Source organism: Lutzomyia longipalpis, chromosome 2 (assembly GCF_024334085.1).
Source record: "Lutzomyia longipalpis isolate SR_M1_2022 chromosome 2, ASM2433408v1".
Classification (NCBI taxonomy): Eukaryota; Metazoa; Arthropoda; class Insecta; order Diptera; family Psychodidae; genus Lutzomyia; species Lutzomyia longipalpis.
The window spans coordinates 13,464,688-13,487,024 of NC_074708.1; the positions used below are offsets into that span (position 1 = coordinate 13,464,688).

The following is a 22,337-nucleotide window of genomic DNA, read 5'->3' on the forward strand; positions in this document are numbered from 1 at the left end:
GAGGTCCAGGAGGTCTTGGATGGTGGAGGATATTGCTCTGCCGTATTTTTAGACATAGCGCAAGCTTTCGATAAAATATGGCATGAGGGGCTCACGCACAAAATTGAAAAGTTGCTGCCTGTGAGGTTTCACGGTCTCATGAGGTCCTACTTGGAGGACCGGAAATTCAGGGTGAGAGTCCAGAATGACCTCTCGACTGCGCGTCCCATCAGGGCGGGGGTCCCCCAGGGCAGTGTTCTGGGGCCCACACTCTACATGCTGTACATGGCGGACCTGCCGGTGTCTCGCGAGGTGAAAATCGCAACCTTTGTGGACGACACCGCAGTCCTCTCCAGTCATTGTAATCCAAATACTGCCTCTCGTGAGCTCCAGGAGCATCTTCTTAGGATGGAGGAATGGTTTAAAGCTTGGCGTGTCAGGTTGAATGAGGAGAAGTCTGCCCATGTGACTTTCACCCTTAGGAAGAGATCTTGCCCATCCGTGAAAATTAATGACATCATCATCCCGCACAAATCAGAGGTGAAGTACCTGGGACTTCACTTGGATAGAAGACTCACCTGGAAACCCCATGTTAGTGCCAAAGTGAAGCAAATGAAGCTGAAGGTACGCAGTCTGTATTGGCTGATTGGTAGGCATTCCGCTCTCTCCCTTCAATCAAAAGTGCTTTTATACAAAGCCATCATCATCCCAGTATGGACGTATGGCGTCCAAATCTGGGGAAGCTGCAGCGAGTCCACTCTGACTGTCCTCCAGCAATTCCAGTCAAAAACCTTGCGCATGGTGGCAGGTGCTGACTGGTATGTGAGCAACGAGAGCATAGCTCGTGATCTACAGGTTCCGCCAGTGAGAGACCAAATTGAGGAAATCAGCAAACGATACAACGAGAAGCTGGAAAATCACCCAAACGAATTGGCATCTCGCCTGATTTTGACGAAGCGATACAGACGTTTAAAACGTGCAGATCCTCTGGGGCTCGCCTCCCGGTGGTCCGGGGAAGTCTAGCTGTGTGGGGCTAGAAGTTTGTGATGCCTGGTATGAGTGGTGGTGGCCACCTCTGCCTGTCTCCGGAGTTATTTTAGTGATGTTTTGTTTTGTGAACCCTTTATTGAATGTCCCTTCTAGGTGACAGATAATAAATAAATGTTGTGAAATAGTGAAAAAAAAAAAAATAAAAAATAAAAAAATTTTCTTTTACTAAAAGCATCCTTTTTTTCGGGCAAGCAAACAACCCCTGAAATTTTTGTTTAGCACATTTCAGAGCGCCAAATAATTTCGTTTGATGTATGCAACATTTTAGACTGTTTCTCACAGTCTGTCGGAGAAAAAATTCCATAAAAAAATGAACACATCATGTAGGATCAATGTTTTCCATCCATACACGTGTGTAGGGAGTGAGAATCTACGGGGAAAAGCTCCACAAAAACCTTCTTTTTTGTAATCATGCTTTGAACCGAAAATACCACTTTTCCCATGAAGTATAAAAAAATATTTTATGATAAATGTAAAATGGTCTATGCAGATTAAAAACTCATGATTTGTTTGACCAAAATTGCTCCTTTTGACACAGTTTAAATGAAAAGAAAAAAAACCTCCAAAAACTTATTAAATTATTTTAGAATTTAAGTTCTTATTGAAGCTTAATGCATGTAGGTAGCTTTTATTTCAGCCGTAAGCTGGTGATGCCAACAAAAGTTTCAAATCGCTATATAAGTCTTTCCGTATGCCCCACAATTCCTCATCTAGTCGTTCGCTGTGTAAAGTATTTTGCAATTTGACGACGTGAAAAGTTTTCCCTACAAAGCTTGAATGGGGATGTTATTCCCAACGAGCGTCATTCGTTGGAAAACATGTTCAATCAATATTGTATACAAGAGCTTTTTTCATGCCACATAGAGGAGCATATATAGGAAAAAGAATCCGCCTGTTGGCACCAAAATCAATTTATCATCGTGGAAAATGTTTCGCAAACTGCACCACCAAAAATATTGCGATGGATTTTTAAAGGTATAGTCTGTGGGAAAAATTTAAAGTTTATTAACTTCTGTTAATTGCAAGGACCTTTTGAGATTGTTCACCATCACTCCATCATCCTTGAGCATCCTCACGGCGGTGGCACTATGTTAACAATACATCCCGAAGAAAATGGTCTACTTATAATTCACATAGACTTCCTCACTCTCTTTTGTCTTTGTTTCCTTGCTCTTCAACTTCCTGTGAGCGACGTAAGAAGCTTTTGAGTTCTCTCGACTTTATACACGAATAAGACATTTTCATGTGGTGGTCATATTTTTTTTAATACTCCCCCCCCCACTGCATTACATATTTTCCCATTTCATCTGTCTCCCTTCCCCGCATGGAAGTTTCCTTCCACAATTTCTCCCAAGAAAAGCTCACACAAGAACAATTTATCAGAATTGTGTTTATTGCTTGTAAAGAATAATTCAGAGGCATTTCACCCAAAATGGAATGCGGAAAGCTCCATGAAACTTCCGATGTGTGATAGAGGGGGGGTTGGAAGCCACGTGGGGGGTGGATTTAAACAAGATCCAAATGGTAGGTTGTTATTGTTTTGTCGATCGTGATATTCGGTATTTTAATGACATTGTATGTATTTCGATGGCATGAAATGTTCTCACCCAGCAATAACTATCAATTTGTTTTATAGTGTGCACTCCAATTCCATCCAACACTCCCCCATTCCGGGGCACAAAACACCCCACAGTGTTCGCAGCTTAAAATAAGCATTTCACCACAATCGCACATTGAGCACGAAATTATATATAGATACAAAATCGAAACATAAAAGTGACTTTTGATGCCATGAGCTACTTTCCTTGACGTGTATGACGATGGTGCGGAGGGGTGCGGAACAAGGAGGGTCGCATGTGGGATTGAAATGGAGTGAATTTGCCGGGATAATGCGGTTGTACCATTGATTTCTCTCTTATATAGCTTTAAATTGCTTCTTTACACTCCACTTCATTTTCCGACTATTCTCCCACCAAACCATTAAAACCAAACACGCAGACAAACCCTCACTCCACCCCCTCACAAACATCCCTTCCAATCAGACTGTTTTTTTTTACATAGAAAATTTTAATTGTTACGTTATCCAGGAGAAAGCTCAGTCAGAGAGCAAAAAAATCTATATGTATCCTGGACCAATTCATCCAATTAAAGCTCAAAAAGCACAATTAATCTTATCGAGATTCCACCACTTTTCCACCATGTTGGCCAAAACGGAGGGGTGAAATAGGTATGGGGTGTGTAGGAAATTAATTATCTTTCACTTCCTCACATTCTCACACAGGCATTGATTGAGGAACAATTCATCACACGATATTTCCCTATCAACTACCCCCTAATCTTGTACATGAGTACATTTACAAATGTTTTGCTTTGGATCTAACCACTGAATGGTGGTGGTAGGTATACTTAATTATCGTTGTTGCAATTTAGAAGAGGATTGTGCTTGTTGGAAATAAATATGCAAAGACTACATACCTACATAGATTCACGATGGTGGGAGATGTTAAGAAGATTTGCTCTTGGTATTTCTTACACGGTTTTCAAGCGTTTTATTTGATGGTTTTTCTTCAATAATTTGAATTTAAAAATTATGGTGAAAATATTTTCTTAATTTTTAAGTAATTTTTCACCCTGAAAACTAAGAATAAAATAAATCATTTTTATTTACAAAATGTAATATCTTCAAAGAAAGATATTTTTTTCAAACACCTTTCTGTGTGAAAAGAAAATCTCTCGTGTTGCAAACTAAAAGATTTTCTCCCTAAACTGGGATGAAAAACATATATAGGAGAAAAGGAAATACAATAGGGGCTGTGAAGGTGTAATTTTTCAGGTGTTCTTTGAAAACACCGTAAATTCATCCTTTCTACCCCGGATACTTTGTTGTTTGCATCGCACCTTGAGAAGAAATATGTGTTGCTTCTTTAAATAAATCAAAATTCTCACCCCCTGCAAAAAGGGGTGTGTCAAATCCTCAAAAAGAGCATAATATTTCATCCACACACGAGTGACAATTTATGTCGTCATGTGGCATAAATTTGCAAATTTTCCCTATATGTTTTTTTTTATTAATAAAATCTGCTTTGAGCCTGTTAAACAAAATTAATCAAATATGCATTGAAAATATGAAAATGCATTAATCTGTAAATTGATACAGCATAAATTACATATAATTTTGTATATACGGCTACAAACAAAAATTCATGTTGTATAATATTTTCTCGCAACGTAGCATGAACTTTGATGAATTATTCTTGGAGTTAATTTTTTTCTTCCCACTGTGACTCTCTCTGGGGGTGAAGGATGGTTTGGTAAAGAGGAATTTCCTCATCCATATTAAGATGCTTTTCTACGCTAAAAATGTGTTTATGAGGGAAAGAAGTGGAAGTGAAATGGCAATCATTTACCTCATTGTTTTTTCTTCATTCTTGCCCTACTCTGTGTATGCCTTTCATCATCATCATGCCCCCAGAGTCACCCACGAAAAGCCATCTTCTGACCATACAACACCCCGAGAGTGGAGTGTAAATGAGTGGAGCTTCTCTTGCTTGTGGAGCAGGCATGAAAATGAAGGGGAGCGATTTATTTAATACGCTACGTCCTTAATAACATTCACTAATGCCAACTATTTGTCAGTGTTACGAGACTCATTGAGTTTTCTTTCGTCCTGCTGTAGGGATGGCACGATGGGAGGGGGGAATGTGGATAACAGGACACAGAAGGTTTTGTGTTTTTGGGCCTTCGTGCTTCTTCCTTACTTTTGCATATTTATACCTACATTTAAAAAAAAACAAAGGCACTGAAAGTGTCTGCCGGAGCTTTTGAATTGAAAAAAAGGACAAGCTTAATGTTTGTTTACAGTGGAGACGCCGGGTTCACGCACCCTTTCAGACGAGAGCGCGCCTTCTTTCAATTTGATATTTATCAACTCAAAGTGTCGTGCATAGGATAAATATTCATTTATTTACTTGACGGTGCTTCTGCTTTTGAATAAATTTCTTTAAATTGGGATTTAAAAAAAAATCTCTATGGTGTTTTATGCATAAATTAGGAGCATTGTCCCATTTTCACCTTCTTTTATGTGAAATTGCTGAGGTAGAGAGATATTGAAGGCAAAGTTTACCACTTTTTTTCACTCTTGTGATGCTTTTTGGAAGATGGTGGAAATTGGTGGTTAATGGGACAATGTGCTTTTGCACGTTTGAAGTGTCGGTGCTCAAATGGGGGCAGAGGGACTGGGAGAGGTACCCAAATGGTTGGTAAAAGAGGTAGCAAAAGCTACATTTTGCCCCCCAATCACAGCTATGGGTAGCACGTACCTCAGTAAATTAATTAAATTGACTTTTATCTCAATGCGGGCGTATATGGGGGTCGGGAACATGGATTTTAGAATGAGATGGGAGCTCTGAGATAAGGGATGGTTATGCGGTGGCGCAATTTACGATAGATGATGGGAAAGAGACTATCCAAGGGGGTGGTGGTGGATGGTGTGTGAAATGAGCTTTTAAAGGGGATTGGTGGGTAGCCCCTAAAGAGTGGATACAACAATTACAAATGAAGACACGTTTCAGTGCAGTTCGTCTTTCGGAAAATCTGTGTACAATGGGGTATGTGCTGCAGAGGGTGTAATTGTAAGTGCTCTCTTGCTTCCCAATCTGTGATCATTTCCGGGACATCTCTTGCTATTTAATTTCCATTGCCCTTCCATCAACCTCCCACTACTTCGTAATGTAATGAATAACCAGAGAATTTTCAGCTTACATAGGACAATTAAATGTAAAATATTGATTTCAATATCTTTGAGCTGAGAATTCCCGTAAATTTTCTCCCCCCAAAAACTCCTCGTAATTTGCACATGTTGCAAAAATTTTGATCCCTTTTCAGCTATGAATTTTCAAATATATACCCAGAGCTTTTGCAGTTTAGATATACCTACCCACCCACCCCTTCTCCCACTGCTATCGTGAATATTTTAGAGAGAAAATTGAATGGGCTTAAGTGGAGAATAATGTGAAAAGAAATCTGCTTGTGAGTAATTCCTGGCTTATATGAAAAATTAATGCGAATACCTCAACCCATCCCTTTTTCACCCAAATTGTGCTCTAACTAAGACAATCCGATTATATTCGTTTGCCCCAATTTATATAGCATAAATACCATATCGACCTACATAGAGAACAATCTCTATATTGTATTAGAGATGGCCTTTTTGGTATGAGAGCCACGTAGTGAGGCAAGCTTAAATTTTAAATCAATACCAGAGAACACGTAAAATTACTGTTGGAATCTAAATAGAAAATTATTATTAAACAGCCTCGTGTGAAAAAAAGTTTTTTTCTTCGATTTACTTTATTAATTATATCAAATACTTAGCCTGCCATCTAGACGGAGGGAATATAGAACTAAAATTAGAAGAACTATCCATTGTAGAGACACAATGATAGTAAATAATTGAACGGATGTGCGTATATCATTCATCAACTTCTTAGATTTTTATCTCTACCCATTCATTTCTTTTGTTTCAAGTCACTTAACAAGACATGTAGGCAGACATGTGCCAAAGACAGAGTACTTAAGTTTTATCCTGAAAGAAGAAATTCTAACTTTTTTTTTCCTCCTGACCTCAACAACTTGAAATAACATCATTTATTATTTCTTTTCGTCATCTTGTTCCCCACAAGAACAACTGAGTGAGTACAAAAGACTTGTATGTTATCTTTCAATTCCACCAACATCTAACATTTGATCTTATATGAGAAAGTCACCTCGCGGCGATGCTATCAAATTTATCGATCCCGCGCCCATAAAATGTCGAGGGGATTATGTTTAAATTACAAAATGGGGAGGTTGGCGCGGGAAAATCTCGCATGTTTGGTGGAAATATTTTTGTGTTGTAAAACGGCACCCCTGCTGGTGAACAAGAATATTAATTTACATTGACGAATGGGAGGCAAACAGAGCGATCAATATCACTTCTCTTGTATATCGCGGAAGTGGTTTGACAGTTTGATTAGATAATCCCTGGGTGAAACACAGCAGGATATAGAATTTATGGTTCAATTCACATTTTAAAACAAGACGCAAAATTCTCCCTATAAGCACACGATTATTTAATTCAATCATGGATATATTTTCTTTAGCATAAATGGTAAACAATTGATATATGTGGTTACTGATGCAAAATAAGGAGTGTTTAGATGATACGTGCAAGGATATACAAGCAAGAGCACGTTTAACTCCTTTACAAAGTTCCCACCAAAAATTCTTTTTCAAAGTGATCCAAGTTGGATGAATTCGGGTGAAAAGCTGCGGAACGTATTATCTTTATTCAAATCACTCAACATTGAGTTGCAAAAAGTTCACTTCTTTTCACTTCACCCCCGCATCTTTTGTACAACATCATTGCTGTGTGAATTTTTGCCCTCTCAATTCCTTTTATAGGAAAAACTCGTGAAAGAATATTGAGAGATGAAGAATGTGGAAGTTTGCCAAAAAAAAATTCTTAACTACAATTCACCATTTTCCATCTTTCTGCCATCATTCTCAACAAGAAGTGTTCGTACTTTTGGAGTCATCTGCAGTGCACGTAAAAATGCAAATGTGATGCACCCCCATAGCATCCCCCATATATTACAAAATGATTCCTTCTGTTGGGAAGATATGAAAGAATATTTTCTGGGAATGGTGCTGCAGTTGGCAGAAAAAAACGACCCACCCACTTTCCACCCCCACCAGTGATTCATCTATGAAAATGTGATGGTATTTTTCGCTACAGAGTGAATCGACGTGTAACTCAGGGCACTGCATATGCCGCATATGCTAAGAAAATTAGAAGAAACTATTCCTTCAATTGCACACACACAGTACATAAGGAGAGGATTCATCTAAATTCAACCCTGCTAGAGAATATTTTGCTCGACATTATTGGACGTGTTTCGACTGACAATATTACTCTTCAGCCATTCTTCCTACCATCTCCTCCCCAAACCACCTGCCCTACCGATATTTTCCGGACCATGAGGGGCAAAAAAATAGCGCCTCAAGACCCCAGTAAGCAGCCCTCCCTTCGAGACATCGCATAGTCTCTCTCATACCATACAATCCTATTCAACATTTTTCACCCAACACAGCCCTGTTCTACCCCATCCCACCCCCAAGCACCCCCATGTAGAATATACAGGGCAAGAGCCATAAATAATATAGGCGAAGGCACAAAAAAAAGTCGAGATGCGAATAGACAAGGAACTTCATTCAGTGTGCGTTTTTACCCATAAAATTGAAATCTCACAATCTCTACAAACTTCATTCGGTGGGGCTTCAATGCTTTAAAAAATTCACTTCCTCAAGCCACCCCCTCACGTACACATTTTTCAGCGCTGCCGACAAAATTTATTAGACGGTCCAACCTTCAGAGGCAAAGATAAACGACAATATCTTGGCGGATCGGGGCCAGGGATGAACTCCACCGACAGCTGTTTAATTTATATCCCAGATCAGGGATTAATTTATAGCGTGATTCATGAGAATCCATTGAATTGCCCTCATATACAGCTTGCAAAAGAACCTTGAAAAGAACTAAAAGGTTCTGTAAAGAGACTTCTGCACACAAGCTTTTGCATAATATGTATGAAACTTGTTGTCCTTCGAGCAAAGATTATACAAAAAAAAGTGGAAAATTCAATGGAAAACTTTCCATTTTTCCCCCAAAATTTTTACTTTATATGGATTTCTTGACTAGTTGCCAGATTTATAAGAAAGAAAATTATTCTTACAACGTTAATCTAATGGGAACGATGAAAATTTAAGTAAATTAGATAAGACATGACAACTTTAAAGTTTCTTGCTCTAAAAGCTTGTTCTGGAAAACTTTTGTCTTTCTTTCAAAAGTTGAGATTTCGAATTTTTATGAACCTGTTTTAAAGTTTTTATCCAGATTTTTATGCATAAACCGGAATTTTTTTCAAAAAATATTATTTGAGCTATATAGTTCCAAATTTTTCTCATTTATTTTCATTTTCTTTTTCTTAAATGGTTTTATTTCCGATAAATATTGAACTAGCCAATATATTGAATTAAATCAAACGACTCTTGGTTATTTTCCGAAGCTTTTACTCTGTGAATTAAGTATAATAGAGAGGTTAAGAGAGATGATCCTTCGATAATTTGAGAAATCGATTGATTTTCATTTGCCCCAATAGACCAATTTGGGGGTAAATCTAATTTCGAGGAGACTTTGATTGATTCCTAATGAAACTCTTCTCATTAATTCTAACGCTCTGCATCGTTTCAAAAGAATTCCCCCTGCAATCAATGCGATATTGTCGATAAAATTCGCTACTCCACCAAAATACTCAATGCGCCAATTTCTCCTTTTTTCTGCATAAAAAAATTTAAATGACTTGTCTTGAATACATAGCTGTATTGTTGTAATTTATATTATTCCATCCAGGTATATGTGAACTATTTCAACCACATAATTCTTTTTTTTTCACATTGAACAGGGATGAATGGTAGACCACGTAAAAAATCCTGGCAATCGTGGTCGGATGTTGGGGAATTTTCTGCGGAAAATCATAAAATATTCAACTCAACCATTATTCTCAGCAGCATAATGTTTTTGAATCTCAAATGTGTCTCTTTTTTTCAGCTTTTTTTCTCTCTCTTGTGAATGAGTTACAATTGTTTGGTTATACGGCTGAGGATGAAGGAAAAAAGATGGGAAATTGCTCAATGGGTGTGTATGGAGGTATACACAATGTAATGCCCCAATTTTCCGCGTGGATAAATGGCAAAATGCTGAAACTGTGGAAAAGCTGATTTCACTCAATGATTATTCAACAGTGCGGCAACATATGCTCCACACTGCGAGAAGGACCCAACACACGTCCTTTGCCATATCTTTTCTTCATTCTGTTTTGGAGGCACACACAGCATTGTCGAAAATGAGAGCTTTATTTATTTTGTTGATATCCATGTTTGATTGTGTTGCGTGTGCGGCTCCAGGGGTGGTTTTGGGAATGAAAGTGGAAAATGCCGGGGGAATGACACCCCCCCTTCCCCCTGCCCCATTGAGAATATCCTTTTCATTTCGACTTCTTTACTCTTATACACATTTTGCTTGGGATGGCAAGAGCATTTGCTATGGAAGACATATCTTCGGCTAATGATATACCCAAGAGATAGAGCCCTAACCATGATGAGTTAAGGTACACTGTCAATTTTTTGTATGAAATACACATTTTCTTTAAAAAAAATTAAAAATTTTATGTATTACTTGTTTTTATCCCGAATTTTATGCCTTTTCCCTTAAAAACAGACCCTGCTGGCACATCACGAGAGCCCTCTACTAGCTTTTCTACTATTTCACAATATTTCTTGCAATATTAATTTTTTTCAGGACTTTTTATCCGTGTTTTGTGTAAGGTGCTAAAACGAGGAGAAGGGTAGATAATGAAATCAGTCACACGAATGTGACAATTTCATCGAATTCTCTTCCACAATTGTTATTCCGAGCATTTATTCGCGCATATATTTCGTGCTGCCTTTCAACCCCCAGGAAGCATTTTCCAAGAGAACATTTTGGGTTTTCGAAGCCAATGAGGTGTGTATCTTCTATTTATTTATTTTCTCACTCACCCACACATTCAGTGCACGCGGAAACTTCAGCGATACCATATATGTACGTGGAGTCTCGGCAGGGATTCTATGTGGGGTGAGATATGAAATTTTGCGACCTGCATACCGTATGAGGGGTTGATATGTGATGAGTTTTGGGTGGAAAATCGAATAGTCGTCACTCTGTCTAAATTACAAACAGACATCATTCTTCCCGACTGAATTGGGTTACAAAAGCATGCTGCGGGGGTGGTGTGGACGACTTATTGGACAATCGATAAACGACTGTAGCAATTCCCCATCGATTTATCACACTTTAGCAAAATTATTTGCTCCATTCGACAAATTGAGCAGCGTATCGGGGAAATACTTAAAAGCTCACAGACTTTTTAAAGTCTTTATCCATGCATATAAGTTCCTAAAAATGAATACATATAACGAACAAAAGACCTCATCTATGTAATAGTCTAGTCGCATAGGTATTCCAGAAAAAAAATTCAAAGAACCTTTCACCTTTTTCCCTTTTCAAAGTGACAAATTTCCCACCATTAAAAGTTAAAGCTTTCCCCGCATAAAAGATTACCCCCAGATTTTTCCAAAAGGATGTGGCGAAAAAACATTCACTATACACCGTGGCTTAGGCGGTATAACTACACAAGAGACGATGGCTCGGGGGCGCAGAGACACCAATGTCGGAGAGAAAATTATTTTCTGCAAAAATCCATTCAAAAAAAAAGCCCGCATATGGTATGCAAAAAAAAATCCCAGGGGCAATTTCTTTTTGCAAAGTACATCAACCATCCGTGCCTTGTTCTCTTTTGCATTTTCCCACAAGGCAAACCCCCACAACACTTAGCAATATGTCGTTGTGTTTGTCGTATCGTGCAAAATATCACATATAAAATGCTGTGATTCAAGCAGCAACCCCCATGTAGAAAATCTTTTCTTCTCTCCTTGTTTTCTTTTTCCCGATAGAGACGTGATAAGGGAAGAACAAAATAGAGAGATGGTTGAGAAAATTTTAGAGAGATATTTTCCATTGAAAGTCAAAGAAGATTATTTTGGATGTCTTCTTTCTTTATTTTTTGGTTACTTTGCAAGAGAAAATGTATTCATTTTGCAAATTCTTCGTATAGTTTTCTTTCACGAAGACGCTCTCTGTGAAATCACACTGTGTCAAGATATCCCGGGAATGCCAATATTTATATTTCCTGTAGCTTTCTTAAAGCACTATACATATTGTAGAAAAACAAATTCATAAAAAGATTATTAAAATGACACAAGAGACTAAAAATTTTCAATCCATGTTAAAAGCTTTCTAATAAAGCTTTTAAACACCAAATTCTCATAAACATCATAAAAAATTCAAACATCATTTTGGGACACCTTGAAGCAAGACAGAGCGGAAGTAAGCAGAGAGAAAAGCTCCTCAGTGAGAGAGCTTAATATAATTTAAGGAGGAATTTCATGTAAAAAGCTTTTGGTATAACTTTTGAGGGAAAATTCTCAAAGTAACCAAAAACAAAACATCTTCTTTGACTGGGGAATTCACTTCTTGATTTCCTTATTTTGACATGAAGAACATGGGATTGTTTCTCCTCAAAAAGGGTTCAAAAAGAAAAGCATCCTCACACCATCAAAAGGGTTTGTAAGAGAAGGAAATTCATTTTCAACTTTCACCAATTCGAGAGCTCACAAAAAAGGAACCCCAAGTAGTGATTCAGCGCAAGAAGTTCCTCCAACTGCCGTATATAGATGAGCTTTTTCCCCCTATTCCTATTGTATAAGGTTGTGCTTTCCATTGCGCCATTTCGAAGACATTTCGATGGGTCGTGTGCGAGTGAAAAGTGAAATATACAGCAGAAAAAAACGACGTGTGTGACGTGCCCATGAAGAGAAATGGAGCAAAAATGGGTTGTGACTTATTGGAAAAATAGGCGCCAGCGAGATGAACATTGACGGCGTCTGCGAGTGGCGCATGTAGCAAATCATTCTGATAGACACTAAACTATGTATAAAAAGTTGGAATATATGTATATGGTAAATACAAGGGCTGTGAGCTTTTTTTTCCGCCATACCCTCTCTCCCTCGCACTTTGTCACCTCCAAGCAATATTCATGCTGAATGTGTTCGCGAAAGCAATAAAATATTGTCAGTGTTGGGAGTGAAGTGGGTGGAAGGAGAAAAAAAAGGGTTAAAAGAGACAATATATATGGAAGGATGGTGAAACGATGAGAAAAAGCTCCGATATTGACAACCACATTTCCTTTATACTTAAATTGCGACACAGGCAACATAGTGAGAGAAAATCAAGAGAACCACGAGGGAGTTTATCGGAAGAAATTGTTTGATGGGTTAAATTTGTTACGTAAGATAGTGTCAGTGGGAAAGAAAGCGCCTAAGAGATGAAGATAAATTCTCACAGGGGTAGCTTTATTGTGTTGTAAAAGAAGGGTTTGATATTGAGTGTGAAAAATTGTGCGTTACGCACATTGACAGAACTTACATTGACACAATGAACATTTTGACAGGATGTCTCCCTCTACTTGACATGACAACTTATATTGAATGAAGATAAAAGGGGACATTGATCATTGAGAGATGTCAATGACAAATAAAGTTTATTAAAAATGAAAATTAACAATATTAATTTAATTATTTTCAAGTTTTCTAAATTTTTTGACATTGACAGAACCTCAATGACAGCTCTGAACTGTCATTTTGACAGTTTGTGTGAATTTGACAGGGCATTATTTAAATTAAACGACTTATTTGCAACCTTTACTACATCCTTTCACTAATTACTTTCTCTTCTCAAATTAATTCATCTTGCAGATAATTAAAACAAGACAAATTGCATAAAGATTTCCATGGTATTCACCCCTAGCCATATATATAATTTAATAATCAACAATTCCAATTATCCCATTTGAACTTTACAGAGTGATTTATGTTACGACAATAAATTCCGACAATCCTTCTGTGCCGAAATAAAAAAAAACGCACGACCAGAATAATTCTCCGCAATATCCCCAGAGCACGAAGGAATGTTTGTGGAACAGAAAAGAATTTAATACCCCGTAGTAATGGCACTGTCATCCACTTTAATGTCTTTCAGAATCGCTACACAGTGACATGGGGTTATGACCAGGAAATGGGTGGGAATTTAAAACTCCGCACCACCACCAGAGTATTTTGGAATTCATCTCAATGGCCCTCCTGCACATTATCGGGTTATGTGTCATTAATTGTGAGCAAAAATATGTATGTGTATAAAGGAGAAATATGAGCTATAAATAACCTTTTAACCCATCGCCCACTCAAAGTTTTAAACATTGTGGGAAATAATTGACATGTTTGCTCTTCGATAAAACTCATTCTAAGTCATCAACCTGGCAAACAATATGACTTGGGTACGAGGAAATTGTGATGAAAACCTTATTCATCTTGACATTATTGCGTGTCCCTTCATCGAAACCACCAATTCAAAACTTTTACTTCATTCCACCTACACTAAGTTATTGGTTTTGAAAGTACATAACACAAATCTATGTATCATAAAAGCTGAACATATTTTCTAAAAGCTCAATATCGTAGAGAAATTGGAAAAAGAATTCTTATCAACACAGCAAAGAGCAAATAAAAAAAAAGTTCAGAAATCATCAAAGGAACAACAAATTATATTGTATTTAAATAACATTTCAATTGCCAGAGGGACATTTCTGAAAGTCTTTTTGTGCACATCGCAGAAAAAAGCTCTAATGCAAAAGTCATCGCAGAAAACTTTGCCAGCGAGAAAAAAGCTCAGTGTAGGTGGAGAAAACTTTGAAAGAGACAAAACAATTTATGTTCTTTCATTGAATTTCACAATCCCACACCCCTTCATCATGCTGATGCATTCCCTTGGGGGTCTTTGTATGTGGAAAAAAAGGAATAAAATTGTAATTTTGCATGAAATAAAATTCAAATTAAAGTGAAAGCACAGAGATTTATTCAATTACAACGAACGATAAGCTTGGCAAAAAAAGCTCACGCACATAAAAAAAGCCCCCATCCAGAGCATATATAATGAAGTATCGCCAGAGAATGTATTTATTTTCAACCCTCCCTCCCACCCCCCTCTCATCCTGAACAAATCCTATCTGGGAGCTATTCTACAGAGAAAAAAAAGGAGAATCCTAAAAGATGCTGAAAGAGATTCATTAATTTCTCAATTTTCAATTCACTTTCACAGATCGTGAGCGTGAGACCGAAAATGCGAAGCAAAGTCAAATTTGTTGAGTTGGACCCACACCCACCTACCCTTCTGTACTGCAAGAAAAAAGCCATAAGCGTGGAATTCGCTATGAGGAGGAGTTTGGGGAGAAGATCCTAATATAGAGCGAAAGATATTTTAAGTATCGCGATATTCGCCCAGGCAATGGGACAAGCTCGTATTGTAAAAATTAAATGAAATTCCATGAATATTCAAATACACTTAAGCACACCATCCTATACGGATTGACTTTGTAAGAAACTCGCACGCGTCGGCAATTTTGCAATGGAGTTTGTCGATTTGAGCTATCCTTCAATCCGCGCAACCAACCACCCACCAATATACAAAACACCCACCCACGTTTCCAAATACACTCTTTCTCTCCCTCTCTCTCTCGCTCTCAATAGAGAAAGATCTTTCCTAGCAATGGGGATGGTATGAGAAAGACGCCATGAGTATTAATGGCGGAAGAAGATATGTACAATCCTGGCAAAGGAGAGGCGACCATCCGTTAAATATCTTTTAATGGGTTTCAGGCTCCCCTGTCTATATCTCCCACACTTTGCTATATAACTGTCTTCCGTTCACAAGTGAATAATATACCACAGATATCATCGCTTTTCTCACTGAGGGAAACCGGAAAATAACTCAACTTCCTTTCATATATAGCATACACTCAGGAGAAGAAAAATTTTCTTAATCAGATGATGGTCATGAAACCATTTCCTTCCACAAACTCCCCAAAAAAATATGAATTGACTTATCCCCATTTATACACAGAATATGGACCAAATTTTACCATATAGTTAGCTGATAAAAACGATTTTCAAACCGCTCGTGTGTCAAAATTTTGCACTAACTGTGCTAAAAACGATCAGGAATCTTCAAAAATTGCATTATAATTATGACTATACATATTTCGCTTTAAAAGCCAAATAAAATGAATCAGTTTCTCCAACAGATGGCGCCACCTTAATCAATATTCCACCACAGATGGCAGCAATACAATTAAATATAAATTAGCAAAGAAGAAAAATGTTTTTTTGAGTGTAAAAAACATTGGGGTAGTTGTGACATTCTTTCCCATTCGTCAATTGCCATGATAATAAATGGGACAATTATTGCATTATTAATTGGTCTATCATTCCAATTTCTTGCACACATTTCACTCCCTGCCACATAAATTATATCCAGACTGACAAAATTAGTTACTCTACACACCCACCCCTTGGGCGTCAGCCCCCAATTTTCCCACGGCTTTTGTGGTTATATATAGAAGTTCCTCCCACTTCCTCCTACCCCTGCAAAAATTTGGTGACCCCCCATTGGGAACCCGAAACCCCTTTGCGACAAATTCAACATTAGGGGGATGGAAATTCTTTGGGGGAGAATGAGTTTTTTTCTTTCAGGGAGTCAAGGGAAAAAAAGTTTCAATATTTACGAACTTCATGGTGTATGTGGGTGGGGATGGGCGGGGGTGTTTTGGTTGAAGAACGACAAAGAAACTTACCGAAAATGCTTTGAGAAAGACAAGACATTGTATTATTCCTTCCATTGTGTCTCCGGTGAGACAAAATGTCCCCGTCAAGTGGCGTCCTTTCCTACCAATGGCAGACGCCAGTGAGGCATGGACGAGGGCACGACGCGACCCCTGGGAGCCGGGTATGCTCGGGGGTAGTGGCGCCGCACGCATTAGACGCTCCAGTGAGTCCATTCTGAGTGGTCGCTCCAAATTGTTACAGCATCACAAAATTCAGTGACAATAGTTGATGGTACATGGGCCACCAGAACCATTCTCAATACACCATTCCTTCTTCCAAACCCCTTTTTAAGATTCGCGCGCTTTTGCTTCTTCTTTTTCCTTGTTACTCTTTTATATTTTCAGCCTTCCACACACACAGGAAACCGCAGCACCGTACGCACAGAACACACCAAAGTCAAATTTCTGCACAGTCTCTATCCCGATATAATTTCCTTTTGGGTGACAAGAGAGGCTTTTAAACTTTCACCATGAGACGCAGAAACACCTTAAATTTATCTTTCAAGAAGGCAATTTATCATGTACGCGCGGTGGAGAAGTTTGAATTGAAATACAATGGAAATGCAAATATTTCATTCGCATACAGTATTCTAAAACTGTTTGTTTCCCAAACTTTTTTTTTCTTTCTCCCTTTTCTTATCTGACTTCAGCAGGGTGCGTGTGTGAGTTTTCTTCTCGTTATATTCACCCTTGTAGCCACCCTTAACCACCCTTGGCTATATAGCTATCAAATTCAACTTGTATAAGAATTTGAGAACAGCTGTGAGGCATTTTTCTGGCGAATATTCAAAATAAATTCTCACAATATTGTATTTTCAAGGCATTCAGAATAATTCCTCAAATCAACATAATAATTCAGAATTTTATTCATGTATTTTGAGAAATGATAAATTAATGATTACTATCGAAGAAAGAGAATATTAATAAATATTCGATTAGCTGTTTGCCCCTTCTTCCTAAATTTTCTTCCTTCTTATATTCAAATAGTTGACTATCTCTTCTTCCCTTTGCATGCTCTCTTTCCCCTTATTTTATGTGTTTGAGGGGGGGGGGGGAGAATAACAGAAAAATTGCCCATTTTGAAATCATCCTTATATAGCAAAGCAATTTCCAAATGCAAATTCCACGACAATATCACTTTCATCGTAAGATCCTCTCCACACTCTGTATCCTGACAATGGAGAAATCTGATAGAAAACGACACACTTCACCATATGCAAAATTCAACCAATAGTCGTCAGTGCGATTCATCCCCTCAATATATGTATGTATATACTTTATGCATAAGAAATATCCTCTTGTGCATGCTACCGATATACCAAAAGGATATATATTGATTGCTCCCCTGAGTGAGTCTGGAGTGCCTGATTTCGTGTTGGTGAATGGGGGTGGATGATAAAATAGAAAAATATTCGAGGAAAAAAAACCCAACATAATACATCCAAATATAGCATTTCCTGGTATATCTATGAACTAAATGGTGAGGTATTTGAATAAAATATTTTCAATCATATACATTATATCAGCTCAAAAGCGCTGAAAAGCGGAATATATATTATAGAAAAATTGTGTAAGTATTCTGCGTTTGACAGTGCACTGAAGGGGTTTGAAAGTAAATAAAAATTACTGAAATTCTTTAAATTTTTTACCTCGACTTGAGCGAATAAATAAATTTATTCATAACAAAGTAAAAATTCTTTTCAATTTAATTAGGAATTATTAAAAATTCTTTTTATGTAGTAGAATTCTCACTACAATATGCTCTTTTAGTAATAGACTTCGATTTAATTTTATAACTAAATTTATGTTCATTTTACCCTCACAAAATACCAAATTTCACACAACAATTTTTTTTTTGCGCAAAATCCAAAAACAATCGAGGTCATTTTATGTGAAATTTTCCACCTCCCACCCATTCAATTTGCAGGACATCCCACGCATTTTCTAAACGATGCATATAGCCATATCAGTTGGCAAAATATACAAGGCAATATTTCAATATAAAAGCAACCCCCTCAGTGTAGCTACTGTAAGGGTGGCCGTGGTTTGTCTATGGTACGCAACAAATTCCATAAATAAATTGAGGAAAATTGAGTCATATAGATCCTGTGATTGCGTTTCCAAAGTGACACTCATGAGAATTCCAATTGGTGAATAAATGCGAAAATTGTGGGGATGTCTGATGGATCTATATTTAGTTAGGGGAGCGCGCGCGGGGTGAGTAAAGTCCCCGAGAGATGTGACACATAAAACTTTTCTTGCAAAAGAAGGAGTCTATTTCAACACTCTTCTCGTGGTCCAAGATTTTGGCTCTGACAGTGATGTGGGGGATGGAATAAAATATAATGATTCTGTCTGATGGTGGCTCCAGGGTGGGATTTTGGGTACACAAACATTGAGCTTTTTCTTCTTCTGTAAAAACAAGAGGGCGTACCCCGAGACTATAGACATAGAGGTTGGTCGTAAACTCCAAGACAAGGCTCAAGATGCAGAGATAAAATCTCAATCGAACTTGTGTATTTTGTTGGTCTCTCTGGACATGCACAAAACTCCCAAAAAGCTTTTGCCAAAAATCCTACAATCAGATAGCGCACAGAGAGAGATTTTTCTCATCCACTACATCAGGGGCCTACCGCCCCTAAAGCTCACACCACCCTCCAACCCCCAAAAAGTTACAAACAGTGAAACGTATCAAAGACAAGGAGCTCTCTAAGTGGTTGCTCTTGATAAAAACCAGCCCCCCCCCCCGCCCTTTAGCTGTATAATTGCGTTATTACGCTTTTTTTCTGTCTATCTCTTTTTCTTCCATTCCCACCCCTCGCCCCCGCGCTAAAGTACATACCCAAGCGTAACTTTTGTACACAGTCTGACCCAAAATGACTCTTGGTATGAACATTTTGGGTGCTACTGAAGGTAGGAAAAAAAATAAAAATTTGACTTGTAAATGTTAACAATTACGAGATAAAAGGAAGATTCGGCAAAAGCCCTCGCGTATTACGGTTTATCAGGGCGTGGGTGGATGGAATTCATTTTCAAGGGCCCCTCGTGCTCATCAAGAGTCTTTTTCGGTGATTTTTCTCCACTTGTTTTCCTAACAAGTTTGCATTTTAGGGCCAGAAAATGACACGAAGCGTGCAGTGGGGACGCCGAGTACCAGGCGGCTCCATTAACGCTTTCACACGACAAAGTACGTTAAATTTATATTTTACGGAATATTAGTTGGTATACCACAATCATGGCATACCAATTTTCCATTATGAAATGGCATTTAAAAGTTTTACTTGTAAAACTGATGCTTTTTTTCATACAATATGCTTTTACTAACTCCTATACCTACTCAAAAACAAAAATACATAGCTTCAATAAATTTATTACAATAGCATAATAACTCTATTGTTTTACAAAATTAATGTAAAAGACTCGCATTGTGTTAGTGTACTATTAAATATTTGAATAAAAAACAAGAACTTTCCTCATGTTTTGCTTGAATTTTTCTTCGTCAATTTCTCTGAATTGAGAAGATTTTTCAATTAAAGAATAAACTATCGTTCCTACCTTGCTCTGTGATGCCTTCCGGATGTTAAAAATTTTCAAATACAAACATTTTGCAAGGGTTTCCGAGTGAATTTCCACGATATTGCTGCCCTAGATATAGGAAAACAAAAAAAAACTATTTTCTCATTAAACTTTCAATCCCTGAAAATGCTTTTTCTATGCGTTGAGGGTTTTCTTGTGATGGTATATTTTCATAAATAGAATTCTCGTTAGTTCACCTCCTCAAATTATACCACCACCCTCTCTGGAAAATTTTCCCTTTTATCACTTTGTAGCAGAGCTTTAGCCCCGAAGTTGTTCATCGGAGTTTGTCCAATATCTAAAAATATATGTAGTACTTTGTGTGTTTTTGCCATGAGAGAGGCTACACCCACTTTAGATATTGAGAATCGTGCTTTAGCATGAATTGCAATCATCATTTGTATCTCATCTCATCAACCCATAAATCCCCATCCCTTAAGGGTGAAACAATACGTGAACAAATGTCGTTAATCTTTGTCTATTTACGAATATAGATAATTTCATCTTCGTATTTGTACAAATTAATGCAGACTCTGTGTGTTAAAATAGAAGAAAGACATTTTCCATGGAAAACTTCCAAACGAATCGATTTTTGCTTATTTGAAAAATAAAACTCATGGCCCCAAAAAGACATTCAGGAAAAAAGTTATTTGTCAATTACAAAATTTATTTGCAAACATTTACAAATATTTGCCATTGAAAATATAAAATTAAAACCAAATGTATGGATATATTCCTAACATTTCAATTAGGTGTGTTCTATACGTATGAAATTTATTGATATTTATATGCAAACACACTGCAGTGTGTTTGAATATTAAATTGAAATTGAGGTCATGAGAGGAAATCTCATTTTATCCATTTAAATCTAAACATGAAAACACCCCACAATTCCACACCCAATGCCTTTTGCCTATTCAAAATTTAGTACATAGAACATCCCCACCCCCAACCAAAATGTCATATGGAAAACACATGATAAACGTTCTCGGGGATAATTCATCATGTATGGGCTATTTGAAAATGTCCAAATGAGAAATTCCACAAATAGAGATTGAAAACCCAACAGATATTGTCTCTGTACACTTTGTTCAAAATACATCATCGACTTTTGGCATACAAATACCAAATGAAAAGCCAAGAATCAATCGGAATTTGCAAATAATGAACTTTTGGACAAGTTGTGCAATGAATTTCAAATGCTTTTTAGTTTAAATCTCACATTTTGAAAGCTTTTTGATCAAATTTACATCGTATGATGGAGCTCTTTGGTGAACACTCCACTGGAGCAGTGCTAAAGGTATATGTATGTATGTACTTATACGTAAATAAAATCCATAGTAACTAATTTACCTCTAAAAGTTATTTAGAGTCATATTATACGTTTAATGTTAACTAGGAAGTTCATTATGTAGTTTCATTAAACTTCCCTTTTAATTACACTTTTTTGTAATTTTAATTTCTTTTTTCAAAGCTAAATAAATATATAAAATGAAAAAATAACCCTGTAATTACAAATATTTCTGAATATATGTATATGTACATGAAAATCCTTTTCCAAGTTCTATGAGCCCCTATTATAATTTACAATAATAAAACATGAATTGATACTGTAATGTTTCAATTAATTTCATGATCACGTATTTACAAATCGTCACAAAGGGAATCTATCTACAATCTACTAATGACTTTATATCCAATTCCCCTGAATTATTCAGTATCGCAAACATTAAATCAATGCCCCTGTGAAATGTGCCACCCCTAAAATGGTCACCCCAAACCAACCCCCCAGTAAAGGTTTTGAAAGTGTTTTTCGGTTAGATTTGTATTTTATTGGAAAATTAATGATAACACAAATATCGGATTTTCCATAATTCTAAACAGATGTAGTAGCAATTTTAGGTGGATGCAAATGTTTTGCAAGAGCTTTTCATACTTAGGAAAATTGATTTTTTTTTAAAATATGAAAGCAAACAAAAGGAACAATTTAGATTTTACCTAAATTATAGCTTTGAAATCGACTACTATAGCAAAATCTTAACGTCGCTGGAAATGTAAAGTAAGTAGGGTGTTGAATTCTCTTATTTCGAAATTTAATTCGTCAAATACTCAAAAATTTTCTTAAAAATATGAAACTTTAAATTTAAAAATAATTTAATTTTATTTAAAATTAAGCCAAAAACTTTTACATCCCCAATTTTGCCATCGCACAATGCAGAATATCATAAATTGATTAAAGAGACAAACAGTTTTAGAACCAATCTATAATTAATATCTATTTTCATTGAATTAGGCTATCACAGGGATATAATTTCGTGTAAC

At 37.0% G+C, this 22,337-nt stretch overlaps 1 protein-coding gene across 20 annotated transcripts in view; it reads right to left on the reverse strand.

Annotated features, from left to right (window-relative positions):
- The window catches only part of LOC129790762 (neurobeachin), a 165,908-nt gene that overhangs the window by 85,269 nt on the left and 58,302 nt on the right, over positions 1-22,337 (reverse strand). For 11 of the 20 annotated variants that reach the window (XM_055828449.1, XM_055828469.1, XM_055828459.1 and 8 more), the window contains exon 2: positions 16,410-16,937. The exons of 7 other annotated variants lie outside the window; for them this stretch is intronic. In XM_055828449.1, the coding sequence (XP_055684424.1) occupies positions 16,410-16,613 (204 nt within the window). In that variant the 5' untranslated portion in view covers positions 16,614-16,937. The remainder of the gene's footprint in view (positions 1-16,409; positions 16,938-22,337) is intronic. 2 more of the 20 variants (XM_055828457.1, XM_055828450.1) reach the window with 1 other exon arrangement.